Consider the following 15,236-nt stretch of genomic DNA (forward strand, 5'->3'; position numbering starts at 1 on the left):
CTCCTGTTTACATCTCTGTGTATATATATTTATTACTTCGCATTACGCATATACATTTACTACATCCCGGTTTACATTAGTTTATTTATTTTGCAATTACTGTCTTCCACAAATACATTTTGTATACCTTGTTTTATCCCTATATTAACTTTAACTTTGCACCATTTTATGTCTTACATTCAAATTTTTATGTGCGTGATTTTCTTTTTAATACATATCTAATGAGTATTGTTGGAGGGAGCCTGAGATCTAAGATTTTAATTGCCAACGAGTGCTTCTCTGTAATTGTTGTTTATATAACAATAAAAAAACTGGAAACTATTGTGTGGACAATCCACAGAACAGAGAAAGGAAGACTTGAGTTAGTCATAAGAATCTACAGTATATGACACTTCTACATTGTAGTGTGCTAAATCTGTACTTCTAATTGTATACGTCAACTTTCAATTTCCTGAAAAATAGTGAATATCATTTCCGTATGACTGACGTTTAGTGACAGTAATTATGAGCAGGGGAGGGTAATTTTCAGCGTCTCTATGGAAACACTTCACGGCTCCCCTAATAAGTTGTCTGCTGTCTGTGAGACGGCGCGGGCTGCAGGGCTGAGAGGCCGCCCGCCTGCCTCGCTGCGGCTCAGTCAGAGCTGTCTGTAATGAGCCATGCTATTGGTCACGGCGCTGTGGCAGAAACCTTTCCCTGCAGGTGTGTGTGTGTGCCGTGTGAGAGACAAAGCAGCAGGTGCAGTGGTTTCTCGCTGAGAAAAAAAAATGCAAGTGTCAGACGTATTGTCTTGACATCGCAGTGCGGCGTGCCAAACACTGACTGTGTGTCTGGGTGCTATTCCCTGAACTGCAGTGAATAGTTCCAGTTATGGCTGCTGAGCAGAGGAAGTTATCTTTCTAAATGCACAATCTATATACGATACTACCCATGAATACTATACTACCCATACTTGTATGTTCTTTGACTGCAGTTAAGTGTGAAGATGCCATCGTTTTCAAATCAAAGTATGCTGATACATACAGAGAATATTCTTCCAAATTTGTCACAGTTTACATTCACACTAATATTCCACTATTATTCTGAATTTGACAATATTCTGCATTTGATGCGGGTCATGTAAACTGCATATTCTGATTGGATATTCTGAATTAGGCCTTATTCTGAATGGAGCATTTTCCGATTAAGACATGTGGGATATGCTGATATGATTCAGGTTTTAGGAGCATTCTTTGGACAGCACATTCAGAATATGCGTCTAAATTGTTGTTTTTTTTACAGCAGTTTGCAACACACAACCTCTTGCCTTTTGACATCCAGCTCTGTGCGTTGTACACAAACCAACTAGCCGTGAGTTTGCATAGATGCATGTCCCAAAAGAAAAGCCCACATTTCTGGTCAGAAGGAGAAACACTCCTACTTTTAAACATTATGAAAGACTTGGATATCAACAGGTTTTTGGATATGCACAAATATCACAACGGCGACCTTTTCCAGCAGGTGGTTGAAGGAATGAAAGCGGGAGGCTGTGTTCGCAGGGTCCAACAATTCCGCCACCGCTTACGTTGATCGGAGTATGCACGGCTGCATGTTAACGGGAATATCAGTGGAATATTCATTTTCTTTAGCCAGGCAAACAGCAGAAGGAATGTTTTCTTTTTCGGAATAAGGGCAAATTACTGAATATTTCGCGCATGTAAACATTCTCAGTCTGATGGGCTGTGTCGTAGTCATGTGTTGTTGTTTTTTGCAGTTTTAATACCTGATGAAGATAATTGGCATGGACATGTTATTTCTAAATCCATGACTGCATTAGGCCTGTAGAGACACTACTGCTATCTTAATAGATGTTCCAGAATGCAGCGGCATTGACTTGCTGTCTGGAAAACTGCACGTCTCATCAAAATACTGTAAAACCACTGTCACCAAACACAATACTAAACCCCCCCGGGGGGAAGATTTTCTGCTTTTCCATACAGAATCACATTCTCTAAACCATTTAAGCTCACATTTTTAGGGTGAAATGTTTAAACTGAACACTGCTGTCACAAAAAGTGGACGCTTTCAGTGCTTGGGCTTGTCAAAATAAAAGTAAAAGGAGACAGGTTGCTGCTTCTTGCCCATCGAAATCCTAAGTTGTGTGTTTATTATTCACGGCATTGCAGAAAATGGCTTTCAAATTGCATTGTACCAATGTGTGGAATTTGTGAGTGAGACATTTTAAAAACAGGAGTTTAACACCATACAGAAAATAATAAGATCGTACAGTTTAATATTTATTAGGTAACCATTATGTCTCTTTCCCCCCCAGTCTGTATCGTAGCAACAGGTGAGCAATTTACCAGACAGAAATTCAGTGTGGCTCCCTGCATATGGTGAAGTGTATTAGGCAGGAAAATGGTGCTAAAAAATGATAATGGCATTGTTTGTGTTTCAGACTTTTCGACTGCAAGAACTTCCGTTTCGTTGATATGAATTTGTTCATTTTTGTTTTTATTAGTTTAGGCAATATAGTTTCAGTATATTTTTAGTTTTTCTTAAAAGGATTTAGTTTTTATTTAGCTTCAGTTTACTAAAAAATATTTTTTTACTGCTTATTTTTGTTTTAGTTTAACCCTGGTTCAAATACATGAAACACAAAAAGGTAGCACACTCACATTAGCTCCTGGAGCTCCAGATTCTCCTCTGTGGCCCTTATAGCCCTGTGTAGGAAGGAGAAACAGCAGTGAATCAGTCACAGTAATTTGCACCGCCAGGCTGCTTCATCAGATCCGTTTACTGGTGGTTACTTACCGGGAGTCCCCTGAGCCCCGGGTTTCCTAGTGGTCCGGGTTCACCTTGCTTGCCCTGAAGTGAAAACAGAAATAGTTACAGCGTCATTGTCTGGCCACGTTATACTATCACATTTTTCTAAAAATGGACAATGTGTAGTCGGGTGTTCAAACTTTCTATTCTCTCATCACTGACAAGGTGAACATCTCCATCTACTTACAGGATCTCCTGGTTCACCTGGTCGTCCATCTTTTCCCATTTTTCCAGCCTGACCCTGCAGATCAACGAAATCCATCATTTAGCGTCTGCGACTGTAAAGGCCTAATTTGCATTTACAACTCAGACTATTTACACCGCACAGCGGGAACTCTGTGTATATTAATGACTGCTGTACATTAATTTATTTTTCTTACGATCAAGCCGGGAAGACCTGGTGGTCCCTGGATTCCTTTGAGACCCTCTTTGCCCTAGTGGAAACAAACAAACAAAACACAAACAGGTCACCGTCACCGAAGAAAAAGAAATGATTAATGGCCGCTATTACCACACAGGCTTGGCTGACCTACATGCTGGAGGGAAGAGGTTTGTACAATAATGACACATGGGTAATAAGTTTTCTGAGGGGACAAGTACATGGAGTGCAGCCTGACCTTTTCTCCAGAGGGCCCTGGGAGGCCGGAGGGGCCGGGCTGTCCATCGTTACCCTGAAGAGGAAAGAGACAGTGTCAGTGGAGGTCAACGCAAATAGAAAGCCGGAGTGTGAGACAAAATCCAAACAAATTGCCCTGTTTACAAAAAAGCTAAAAACCATTTGAAGTGCATATAGTGAAACTGAATAAACACAAATTAATAACTTACAGGTTGACCCATTAAGCCAGCGGTACCTGGATGACCAGGGGGTCCTGGGTGACCCTGTCAATGCAGAAGAAAGTGATTAAAATATAATATGTAATGATTCATACCAGACCATATTGCACAATTAGGGCGGTCAATCGATTAGAATATTTAATTGCTATTAATTGCATGATTGTCCATAGTTAACCGCGATTAATCACATTTTTTATCTGTTCAAAATGCACCTTAAAAGGGAGATTTGCCAAGTATTTAATACTCTTATCATTTAATATGCTGCTTTATGCGAACATATGTATATATTTATTACTGAAAATCAATTAACAACAGAAAACAATAAAAAATAATGTCCAGAAACCCTCACAAGTACTGCATTTAGCATAAAAAAATATTCTCAAATCATAACATGGCAAACTGCAGCAACAACAGCTGTCAGTGTGTCAGTGTGCTGACTTGACTATGACTTGCCGCAAACTGCATGTGATTATCATAAAGTGGGCATGTCTGTAAAGGGGAGACTCGTGGGTACCCATAGAACCCATTTACATTCACATATCTTGAGGTCAGAGATCAAGGGACCCCTTTGAAAATGACTGACAGTTTTTCCTCGTTAAAAATTTAGCGTAACTTCGTAGCGTTATTTTTGCACTCTTCCTGACATGTTATGACATGGTTGGTACCGAAGTTTGGAGCGTTGTTTAGCCTTCTCGACAAGTTAGTATGACATGGTTGGTACCAATTGATTCCTTAAGTTTTCTAGTTTCATAAGGTGCCAGTATCTTCACTCTAGCTTGAAAACTGAGCCCGCTAAAATCTCCGAAAGATAAAATTGCGTTTATGCGTTAAAGAAATTAGTGGTGTTAAAACATGTTATATTTCCGTTAACTTTGACAGCTTTAATTGTAATGTTTTTTTTAAACACAGAGAGAAACGAGGGGAAGCGACAGATCAGCGTGAGACTCATGAGTCATAAACGACAAATATACCTTGTCTCCTTTGTCTCCGGGGCCACCGGAGGGTCCTCGATCACCTTTTATACCCTGTGGTGAAAAACAAATAAAGATCATGTGAAATGTCACATCTCATCTCTCTGAAAAACTATTTGTCAAAAAGGAAAATAAACCCTCAAAATGCTCAAAATATCACAAAAGGAGGAGGATGTAACAATAGCTTTGTTGTTTCTGAAATACCTTTTTTTGTGTTTTTTGTTTTCACCCTATTACCTGATCCTTGTGAGGTTAAAATAAAATGTTGACAAAAGCATCTAATTAGCATTTGGCCCCTTGGGAGCAATAATGGTGCAGTTAGTGTGCAAACTTGCCTTTGCTCCGTCGGCTCCAGGGGGCCCTGGAGCTCCGGCTGTTCCCGACGGGCCCTGTAATGACACGGCAGAGCATCAGTCTCTGTCCGGGTCCTAATCGCTCACTGCTGCCCCCAGAGGAGGCACAGCTAATGATGCACAAAGAGCCTCTCCATCCGTCACAGCAACTGTGACTGATGGTGTCAAACGTGCAGCTTGGACCTCAGGCCTCACTCAGGGCTAATATGGTGGAGACGCACTTTATAATGCTCCTTTAAAGATGAGCAGTCTTTACATTACAGGGAGAGGGTTGAATATTAATGACTGTGTCCTACTTGGTAACCATCTTGACCGTCCTTCCCTGCAGGTCCCTGGTGTCCTTTGTCCCCCGGGACTCCTGGGAGACCGGGTGGTCCGGCTGGGCCTGCAGGACAGTCTGAGCAAACATCCTGTAACATGGCAGAGAGACATGTTTGTGATAAAGTGGTCGCTCTCAGGATCCGAACATAAAGAGGGTTTGGGAAAGCTCCTTACCTTCAGATTCAGCTCAGTGATGTCTGCTGCCTTTCCCTGAGAGACGGGAATGAAAGAGTTAATCAATCTGAGATATTCAATTGGGCCAGATTTTCAAAACCGGGAAATGAATATTGGCCATTTTCAGCAGCGTATTTAAAACCTTTTTTTTTTAGCTTTTGGAAAAGACAAATTTTAAACAAATGCAAATTAATGTAGTAAAAAAATATAAATGTTTACTGTTTAACTTTTGAAATAAAATATTTCATTGGCACATCACAAAGTGCAGAAAGAGAAATTAAAAAACAAAACAAAACGTACATCCTGTACAATCGGCACTGCGCATGTGCGACTCGAGAGATGAGAAGGAAGCAAGATGGCTCACTCGTTAGCTACTTCTTACACTATGTAGTTTCCATATTTTGTCATATATCAGATTTATGTATGCAATGAGATTAGATAAGATTATTGCTCTCTATTCTGTAGGTCTCGCTATGCTGTAAGATTAATATTTCCTTCAAATAGAACTAAGGGGGAAACCCAAATTATGAGAACAATCCTCAGACCAAAGAACATGCATCTAAATACTTTTGACCAAATAGTTTATGTATGTTTTGTATTTAATCAGGAAAGTCAAAAAAGAAGGACCTTGGATTTAAAGCATCCACTAAATGGCTACAGAATTTTTACTTTATCAGCGGTGTGTTACTGTAGTCTTGCATCATTTGTGTACATGGAGAATGTGTATTCATTAGTGCATGATTATTCTCTCCTTCATACAGTATTCAGAGGTCATACTGAATATAAAGTGGAGAAGGAACATTCATTACAACCAGTACTTCACTAATACTGGTTGTTCTCTGCTACTTTCTGTACTTACAGGCTCTCCTTGTGATCCCTTGTCTCCCGGCCTTCCTGGTAAACCCTGCAGTTGGTGCAAAGGAGAAAAAGAAAAATGACATTCTCTGTAAATTGTAGATTAAATTATGCTCCGTAACTATGGAGTAATAGGACTGACTTTAAAAGCAGATCACAGCTCACAGCTGGCGGTACCGTGAGGTGGTCGGCTTATTATTAACACGGTGTGTTTCTGTGTAACGTATCGGCGGATGCCTCTCTCATTCAGCAGCCTTGTTATGTCTGTATAATGTTACACTACTTTGTCTCTCATCCTGTCATCTACCGCTTTTTTCTTTCTCACCACGGACGGCCAGCCTCTACACATCCACACACTTATATCTCTGCTCGAAGAAGGAGGAAGAAGGTGTTGTCAGGTATTGTCATGTGTGATCAACATGTGTTATACCCTGTGGTCTTAATGCTCAGGCTGATCGGAATTCTTAAAAAAATGTGTGAATCCAGATCATCATCCAGATCGCCACCAAAATCGAATAAATAGTTCATTGTGCTGCACTCCACCCCTCCAGAAAATTTTTTTATTTAAATCCATCGCGAACTTTTGGAGTAATCTTGCTAACAGAAGGACAGAAGGACGGACGGACGGACGGACGGACGGACGGACGAACGGACGGACAGACAGACAGACAGACAGACAAAACAACGCCGGTTGGCCTTGGCAGAGGTAATTAATGATGCAACCATAAAATTATAAAAAAAAATAATCCAATAGAGTTAAAACTCTGCCAACTCCAAAAGTTGTGTAAAACCTTTTGTTTCATAATGTCACTTTTCATCACTGTCCTACAATGAAGGCAGATCAGAGCCTGTTATGTTGCTGTTCTTCAGTCTGAATGAGCAAACAGTCACTCTGGGTGTCCATAGCCATGGGCGCATCGGTCTCAGAGTAATAAGACATCAAATTATCTATCTATTTATTCATTCATTTATTTATTTTTGGACTCACATTATGTCCCGCTGGGCCCTGAGGACCAGCGACTCCTGGTAGACCCCTCAAGCCCTGGAAGCCAGATAAACACATATTAGAGGAACACATTATTATTATAGACATAAAAATTCAATATGAATCTTTGGAAAATATTTACCGCAGATCCAGGTTCCCCATTATTTCCTGGAAGTCCCTAGAACAAAAAAAGAAACATTGCACATTTTCAAATGTGTAAATAAAGGAGGAAGATAATGTGACACTGGCTGGGACTGATGCTCGTACCTGTGGTCCCACTTTGCCTTCTCCTTCAGAACCCCGGTCCCCTGGTGACCCTGGTTCTCCTCGTGACCCGGTTAGACCCTGGGAGAGAAAAAAACGTTATTTCACCATCCTCAGATAATGTCAGTTCAGCCGTAATGTTTGGCTAAGAGTCTCACAAAAGTGTCACATTCAGCGATGCCTGCTGATCCCAGAAATACCACCCCGTTTTCAATTTGTGATGACAAAAAAAAAAATTACAATCTGCAGTTGACATTTTGGTACTCAGAAGAGAAAACGTGTCGGTGATGAGGGTGAGCAATTTGACACCATAAATCCAGTAAATGCCCCTGTCCGGCCTCTCCCAGTCTGTGTCCCCGACATCAAGCTCTTCACGGCAAAGCGCCGGTCATAATCAGAGCAACGGTCACAGTGCAGTAGACATAGAAATTGCTTTTGCTGCTTTCAACCAAAATGAATTGTTTTTCTCATCCGTGCCACAAAAAAAAGTTTTCACATCAACAAAAGAGCACCTGTGCATGATAAAAACACACACCCCAGGCAACCTAAGCTCACACACACACACACACACTTGTTGCAAACTTATAAAACATTACCTTTAGCCCTGGGGGTCCTTGAACTCCCTGTGGTCCTTGTTCCCCCTGTAAAATCACAAATGACATCAGATTGCTTGCCACTCAAACACTGGAATTAAGCCTCTTTTGAATAAGTAATTCAGAGCTGTATGAGTTGTTGTTCTCCGTGCACACACACACACACACACACACACACACACACACACGTGTAGTGAGGCCTCAGGGCCGCACCTGGCAGCTGTAAAAAAACAGAGCTGCTGTGAGCCAAATGTGCTGCGCTCCTGTGTTGTTTAATGCGATATGTCTTAACAATGTTTTCCCTGTTTGCTCCTGCCTCGTCAGCAGGACGGCCACATGTCTGGGGTGAAAAATGATTAAGAAGCATGTTGAGCTGCAGCGCTGAAATGTGCCTACTCAGGCTCATTTTCCTCCCATACAGCTGCTCATATTGTGTTGCGGTTCAACAGGCAGGCAGATGTTTACAAGCAGAACACATGTGGAACACAAGAGACTGTTCACAGGCTAATGAGGTTTCTATTACTGTTGAAAGTGAGCTGATGAATATTTCTATTATCACAAATTTCCTGTGACTTATAATCAAGGCTGTCCTCGAACCAAAGAAATTCTTGGTTGAACAAAGCGCGATTTAAGCTTGCTGCATCCGCGACGGTCGCGAGTGTCAGCACGACCAGAGTGACGTCACACCATTAGACACGGCCCTTCGTGGGGGTTTCATGAGATTTTCTAGAAATGTTTCTAACTACACGGACGCGGATGGCAGAGAAAATTGAGAATAGTCTGTTTGCCGCTAGAAGAAATCTGCACAGAGTATAAAAGATCCAAACGTTTCCTCGTCAGGATTCCATGTCAGCTCATGTCCATGCGACCAATCTTGTGGAAAGTAAACCAAGGATTAACAATCAAATCACGAATCGATTAGTTGATTTAATCAACAGATCTGTAAAACTGAGTTTCTCTACAAAGAATCACACAAAAGCACCACTTTAAATCTTGTGTTTACCAGAGATGTGCTCATACGTTTCTTGGAAATAAATTGTTTAGCATTAAAAAAAGCCTAAAAAACTACTAACTGACTTAAGAAATCTTAGTCGAGTAAAACCAAAACGACCTATTAGTTGATTAGTCGTCTAAGAGGGTGTAGCTCAACATATAATCACACACAGCACTACTTTAATGACACCTTTACTTTTGATAATTTTACCACTGACCTGCTGGGACCAGTCCCCACAACATTTATATTACTGTACACAAAACTGTATTTCAACTTCTAGTGGAGATCAAAAGTTTCAAAAGATTACTAAATATATCAGAAAATGAAGCGCATCTATAAAAAACATGGAGTGTAATGTTTGAATATTTCACTCAGTTAAAATCATATTTATATTCAGTGAGGAGTTCGAATAAGATGTTACACAATATGTATATGATAGGACGGCGGAATTAGATGACTTTTCCAGCCTTAAAGATACTTACAGGAACAGCTGGATTATCAGATTTTTTTACTGGACTAAAAGATTTCGTCAAGCTGCAGCATAGTGGTGGTTACCACAGTGGAAACAACATTTATATATCCAGGTCTTGGTTGAAAACAGTGTATCCTTTAAATAGTAGTAGTGAATAAAAAATTAGGCAAATAATCCCTAATATGACCAAACATGTAGTTCATTTTTCATAAATAAATTTCACATTGTTGGCTGTATCCTCTTAAATGCCCCAACGCCACATAACTTACATGTCACTAAAAACATGACTAAACATTATTCAGCAAAAACAGAGGCATATACTGAAGTTGTAAATACAATGTGACAGAAAAAATATGTTTCTTACATTTTTCCCCTCTTTCCCCTTCCCTGGTGGTCCGGGGGGTCCAGTCAAACCGGGATCTCCGGGTGGGCCTGAGGGACCTGCTTGCCCTGGTTTACCTGATTCACCCTAAAATAAATGTTCAGAATCAGAATCAGCTTTAATGGCAAAGTAAGTTTAAACACATACAATGAATTTGACTCCATATTATGCTGCTCTCAATGTACATGCACATAAATACACATGTGGCTAAAAAGAGGGACAACAAAGCTGAAGAAGGTAAACAAACATTTATTACACGGTGTTGTTGAATACTCGATTCTGATTTGTTAATCACGGCGTTCTGCGGTCTGTTATTTCTTTATAGCAGACCGTTGCTATGTATAGTATAGCAGACCGTTGCTATGGGCGCAGTTCTGATGTCCAACTCTGGGGGACCGTTTTTGTGTCAAATCATGGATTTCTTCAGTAAGTAGTCGTGTAATAAATGGGATAATGTACAGCTAGCGGGTCATTGTTGTGAAAGAATCCCCTTCAGGGCGATGACAGTGCGGTATTGCCCTGTCTGCATCGCCCTGTCGTGGTTTCTTTCACAACAATGACCGGCTCGCTGTACATTATCCCGTACTTAACTACTAGAGAGCACAACACCAAGGCTGCCATCCACAGTGCCATCTTGAAACTACGTCTAACTTCATGTTACAATAAAGAAAGAACTTTATTGTCTCTCAAGGCTACGACAGGTACACCAGTAGGTGCCTTAGGGCACTTTCACAAGCCATAGTCCGTTTGACTAGTCTGAATCAGAGTGAAATTGATACTTTTAGTTTGTTTTCTATAAAGTCTGGTTCAGTTTCACAGTGCACATATTAAAACGGACCAAATAAACAAATCAGTGGCTGGGGGGCATGTACGAAGGAGCAAATTAATCTTTCTTATCTCGAGAGACGCCACTTCAATGCAGGGAATCGCGGACTTTGATATATTGCTGTTGAAGTGTTTTCACTTTGACTCAGCACTGATCTACTCTGCACATGAATCCCCTCTCCTCCAGTTTATCTTGAATTTCTTTATAAATGACATTATTTTTGTGGACTTTATTTAGCACATTCTGTATGTTCTCTTTGGCCCAGACGTCACGCAAACATTGGACTTCAGCAGAAGTCCAGGTCAGTCCTCTCCCACTCATGTTTGAGTGTCCATCTCAACAAATGCCACACAGGCAGCCTGCCTTTTGTTTTGCTTGGAAACGGTCCGAGACCACCTCTCACAAGCTGTCTCGAACCGGCTGTTTTGGTCCGCACCAGAGTAGGATTACTGTGTTCACAACTGCCCAAACAAACTGCACCAGAGTTCGTCTAAAATGTTGACTAAATGTTGGCTTGTGAAAGCACCCTTATATACTCTTACATGAAACCTTTGTCTTCTACATTGTGTGTTGTTTCTACTTGTCATGGCAAGTTTTATTCTACTGTATGTGTGATACTTGCATTGTGATTGGAGGAGCCTTGTTTATAACCACACCATCTCTCCCATCAAACAGAAATGTATCATGTCCTGTGAACTGGTAAACTACTATACTGTAGGGGAGTGAACAGTAATGACACGGTGGGAACATAATCAAATGACACTGCAGTAACTTGTGGAAAAAGGCAAAAACAAAACAAAGAGAGAGAACAGAGAAAATGGAAAAAGCCAAGAGAGACAGTAGAAAGAAACTCCCCAGCTACATGTAGCTGCTGCAGGATTGAAAATTCAAAGGCTTCTCTGCTCAAACAATAACAGAGGACATTCAAGGTCATTCTCCGCAGACTTATTTCCACTCTGCATCGCCGAACCCATTCCGAACATAGTCTGAATAGTTTCAAGAGAACATCTAAACAAATAGCTTTTAAAAATAGATGACTGACCTTGTCTCCTCTCTGTCCACCGATACCGGGAGGCCCGATGATGCCTGGTATGCCCTACAAGACAAACAACTGGTACTGAAGTGATCTGTGGCTACTGTTCATATTTCAAACTATAGTCACAATCACAGAAAGCAGGCATCGATGACTTCCACCTTAAATTCATCTCAAAAGGTTTAGAAAAAGACTTACCACATTCCCTGGTAGCCCACGAGGACCTGGAGGACCAACTATGCCAGGTGGACCCTGGGAGAAAAAGCATCATATTACACTACAGCACATCTTTCCATTTTGGTGTGAAAAGGTGTATTACATTTAAATCAGACAACGTACAGGGTCTCCAACACGTCCGGTCTCTCCCGTTACTCCATTTTCACCTTTAGGACCCTGGAAGAAAAATGACAAATTAGACGTATTCCACTTAAAATCCCTTTTAACAGTGCTACACTGACTGGGAGTACAGGATCACTAGCATCTTACCGCCAGTCCAGGTGGTCCCTTAAAGCCTTGTTCACCAGGTAACCCTCTTTGACCCTTCAGGAGAAGACACATGAATTAACAAAGGCGTTTTATAATAGTTTTAATAAAAGGTTCGTTCAATTTTGTAGATTAAAAACAACATCCATGCATGAAGAAGTCAAGGTTGAAGCACAGGGGAGACGGGGCGTTTGAAGCTGCAGCCCACAAACTCTGGAAAAAAGTTGCCTCTGCATGTTAGGCTGCCCTTACACTACCTGTTTTTAAATCCTGTCTTAAAAGACATTTATATTTTCTGGCTTTTAACTCACTGTGAGAGTTGCCTTTCTTTATTGTCCTTTGTCTTTTAAACATGTCTTTTGTGTTTTTACTGAGTTGTTTTCTTGCTACATTTTGATTTTACAGCACTTTTGCTGTTTTTAAATGTGCTATATAAATACATTTTGATTGGATTGGAAGACTTACTACAATATTCTGTGACAGTCTTCATAGTGTGCTTGAGAAAGTCAAACATAATGGAAATAGATAATAACATTTGTAATTGTGTGTGTGTTTTAATTATTATACAAAATGTATTTGTGCAGATAAATGTTTTTATGCTGCTTCCTGGGCTACTCCAACCTAAATATACCAATATAGTATGCATGCTATTCTGGTCCGCCTAATATACTGTACATCTATAAACTGCAATGGCTAGAGAACCAGGCCAGTGCATTACCGTCTCTTACAGTTTAATTTACTTAACCCAGTTAAAGAAGGCCCCTGAGCTCCCATATTATAGCAGGACTGCTTCACTATCGTGATACTGAATCTCTACTGACATCTAGTGGACACCGCTGCATATTGCCACAACTAGTTTTGTTCCATTAAAGCACTGGTTCCCAACCTGTGGGTCCGACCCAAAAGCTTCAAGGGGGGGTCGCCAGGCCTTCTTGATTTTAAGGGGTGTAAGACAACTTTAAAAAAATATATATACAGTTGGCCTGTATCTGAGCATTTCATTCATTTCTGTGAAAAAACTAACTGAAATTGTTATTTTTAAAGAGTGGATTATTATTGAAGATATAAACAGGTCCTCTGTTAAATAGCCTCGTCCTGCATTAGAAAAGTGAGCAGTTAAAACAACCAAAGAGCTGATAGAACAATGGCCAAGCGTCAGGGAGAAGAAAACACTGGATTTGTCAAAAAAGAAGCCTATTAAGTATGTATGATTGTAAAAAAATGAAATAAATACATAATAGAGAGAATAGTCTGAAAAATTAACCCCAAAAAAACTCAAACTCATTCTTCTCACTCTGATGAAATATTCACAGTAAATAATCTGCTCAAAATTCATCCAAATCGCTCGTTTTACACGAACGTCTTGTGGAAAAAATATGTAGAAAAAAAAAAATGTTGAAAACTAGAAGTTTACCCGGAGAGCGCAGACCTCCGCCGAGGCAGGTTTCATGTACGTCGCCGCCCCCCTGTGGTGGCCTGTGGTGTTAATGCACAGGCTGAGCGGAGTTATTAAAAAAGATTCCCGAAGCCGGATCATGATCCGGATCGCCACCAAAATCTAATGGATTGTTCATTGTGCCACAACCCATCCCTCCAAAATATTTCATTCAAATCCATTGCGGACTTTTGGATTTATTGTCCAAACGGACAAACCAACCAACAAACAAACAAAAACAAACCAACGCCGGTGAAAACATAAACTCCTGGAGGTAAAAATGAGAAATGAGGAAAAACTCACCGTCTCTCCTGGGTTCCCTTGTTCCCCCTTTCCTCCCTTTTCCCCAGGTATTCCCTACAGGCAAGGACAAACAATACAATTAGAAGTTTTAATGTAAAACAAAAAAGTAGGGGAAGAGAAGAGGAAAAACAGAAGCTATAACTCTTAAACTCTTTAGAAATCTATACATCATATACAAAACCAAATATCTACGTTTGAAGCATCAACTAGAAACAAAAATAGCCATCTCTAATATTACAATAATCTTATAAGAGAGTTTGGTCTGTGGAACAAAATAAGTCTACTCACAGGTTCTCCAGGCTCAGGGATAACATTTGCCACCTGTGAAGAAAAATCAGACAGCAGATAATAATTTGCTGAGTCAAACAGTATCACTTACACCACGTCATCCATCATAGTTATGTCATAAATTTGAGGACTAGACATGCAAACTAGAAATTTTGACTCACATTTCCTGGAATGCCGGGTAGTCCTCTTGCTCCCCCTTCACCCTGAGATAAGAGACAATATGTTCACACTGTCTGCACTAATGACATTATAATAGCTGCAGGGCGACCATTACTGAGACAGAACAGAGCACCACTGTAACTACTGCAACACGGTGGGATACACAGCGAGAATTCATTACAGTTACGGCTACAATCTGCACTGGATTCCAACCTTTGAGTGTATATATTGTACACTGCTACACAGAAATGTTTTTAAAGTTCAACTGCACCTTAGTTTATTCCTTTGTACATATTTATTCATTACTTGTATATAGAGCCAATACAACTCAGCAAACATGCAAAATCTTACTGTTCTTTATAGGTCACAGCAAATGCATATTTTCTATTTATAATACATATTTTTACTCATCTTTATTATTATTACTGTTTGATATTATGTGTATGCACCGTGAGGATTGCTACTTAATATTGTTGTACTCTGTGCAATGACAATAAAGAAATTCTATTCTATGTTTTTGGATATGCTTGACACGCTTAATTTGACCTTATGCAGTAAATGAAACCGGTTCCTTATTTCTTATTTACCTTGTCGCCCTTGTCACCTTTTGGCCCAAGTGGTCCATCCTGTCCTCTTTCTCCCTAGGAAAGAGAAGCCAAAATCTAGATTAAATACATTTCTACAGATCACAGACCCCATTTGCACT

At 40.3% G+C, this 15,236-nt stretch overlaps 1 protein-coding gene across 4 annotated transcripts in view; it reads right to left on the reverse strand.

The window, feature by feature from the left end:
• Positions 1-15,236, reverse strand: part of col22a1 (collagen, type XXII, alpha 1) — an 87,454-nt gene that overhangs the window by 16,793 nt on the left and 55,425 nt on the right. For all 4 annotated transcript variants that reach the window (XM_074613542.1, XM_074613541.1, XM_074613540.1 and 1 more), the window contains 24 exons: positions 15,118-15,171; positions 14,533-14,574; positions 14,372-14,404; positions 14,084-14,137; positions 12,349-12,402; positions 12,202-12,255; positions 12,061-12,114; positions 11,872-11,925; positions 9,986-10,090; positions 8,159-8,203; positions 7,566-7,643; positions 7,441-7,476; positions 7,302-7,355; positions 6,318-6,362; positions 5,459-5,494; positions 5,260-5,373; positions 4,946-4,999; positions 4,611-4,664; positions 3,631-3,684; positions 3,423-3,476; positions 3,186-3,239; positions 2,993-3,046; positions 2,794-2,847; positions 2,658-2,702 (listed from right to left, as the gene is read on the reverse strand). In XM_074613542.1, the coding sequence (XP_074469643.1) occupies positions 2,658-2,702; positions 2,794-2,847; positions 2,993-3,046; positions 3,186-3,239; positions 3,423-3,476; positions 3,631-3,684; positions 4,611-4,664; positions 4,946-4,999; positions 5,260-5,373; positions 5,459-5,494; positions 6,318-6,362; positions 7,302-7,355; positions 7,441-7,476; positions 7,566-7,643; positions 8,159-8,203; positions 9,986-10,090; positions 11,872-11,925; positions 12,061-12,114; positions 12,202-12,255; positions 12,349-12,402; positions 14,084-14,137; positions 14,372-14,404; positions 14,533-14,574; positions 15,118-15,171 (1,335 nt within the window). The remainder of the gene's footprint in view (positions 1-2,657; positions 2,703-2,793; positions 2,848-2,992; positions 3,047-3,185; positions 3,240-3,422; positions 3,477-3,630; positions 3,685-4,610; positions 4,665-4,945; positions 5,000-5,259; positions 5,374-5,458; positions 5,495-6,317; positions 6,363-7,301; positions 7,356-7,440; positions 7,477-7,565; positions 7,644-8,158; positions 8,204-9,985; positions 10,091-11,871; positions 11,926-12,060; positions 12,115-12,201; positions 12,256-12,348; positions 12,403-14,083; positions 14,138-14,371; positions 14,405-14,532; positions 14,575-15,117; positions 15,172-15,236) is intronic.

Source organism: Sebastes fasciatus, chromosome 17, assembly GCF_043250625.1.
Source record: "Sebastes fasciatus isolate fSebFas1 chromosome 17, fSebFas1.pri, whole genome shotgun sequence".
NCBI classification, from domain to species: domain Eukaryota; kingdom Metazoa; phylum Chordata; class Actinopteri; order Perciformes; family Sebastidae; genus Sebastes; species Sebastes fasciatus.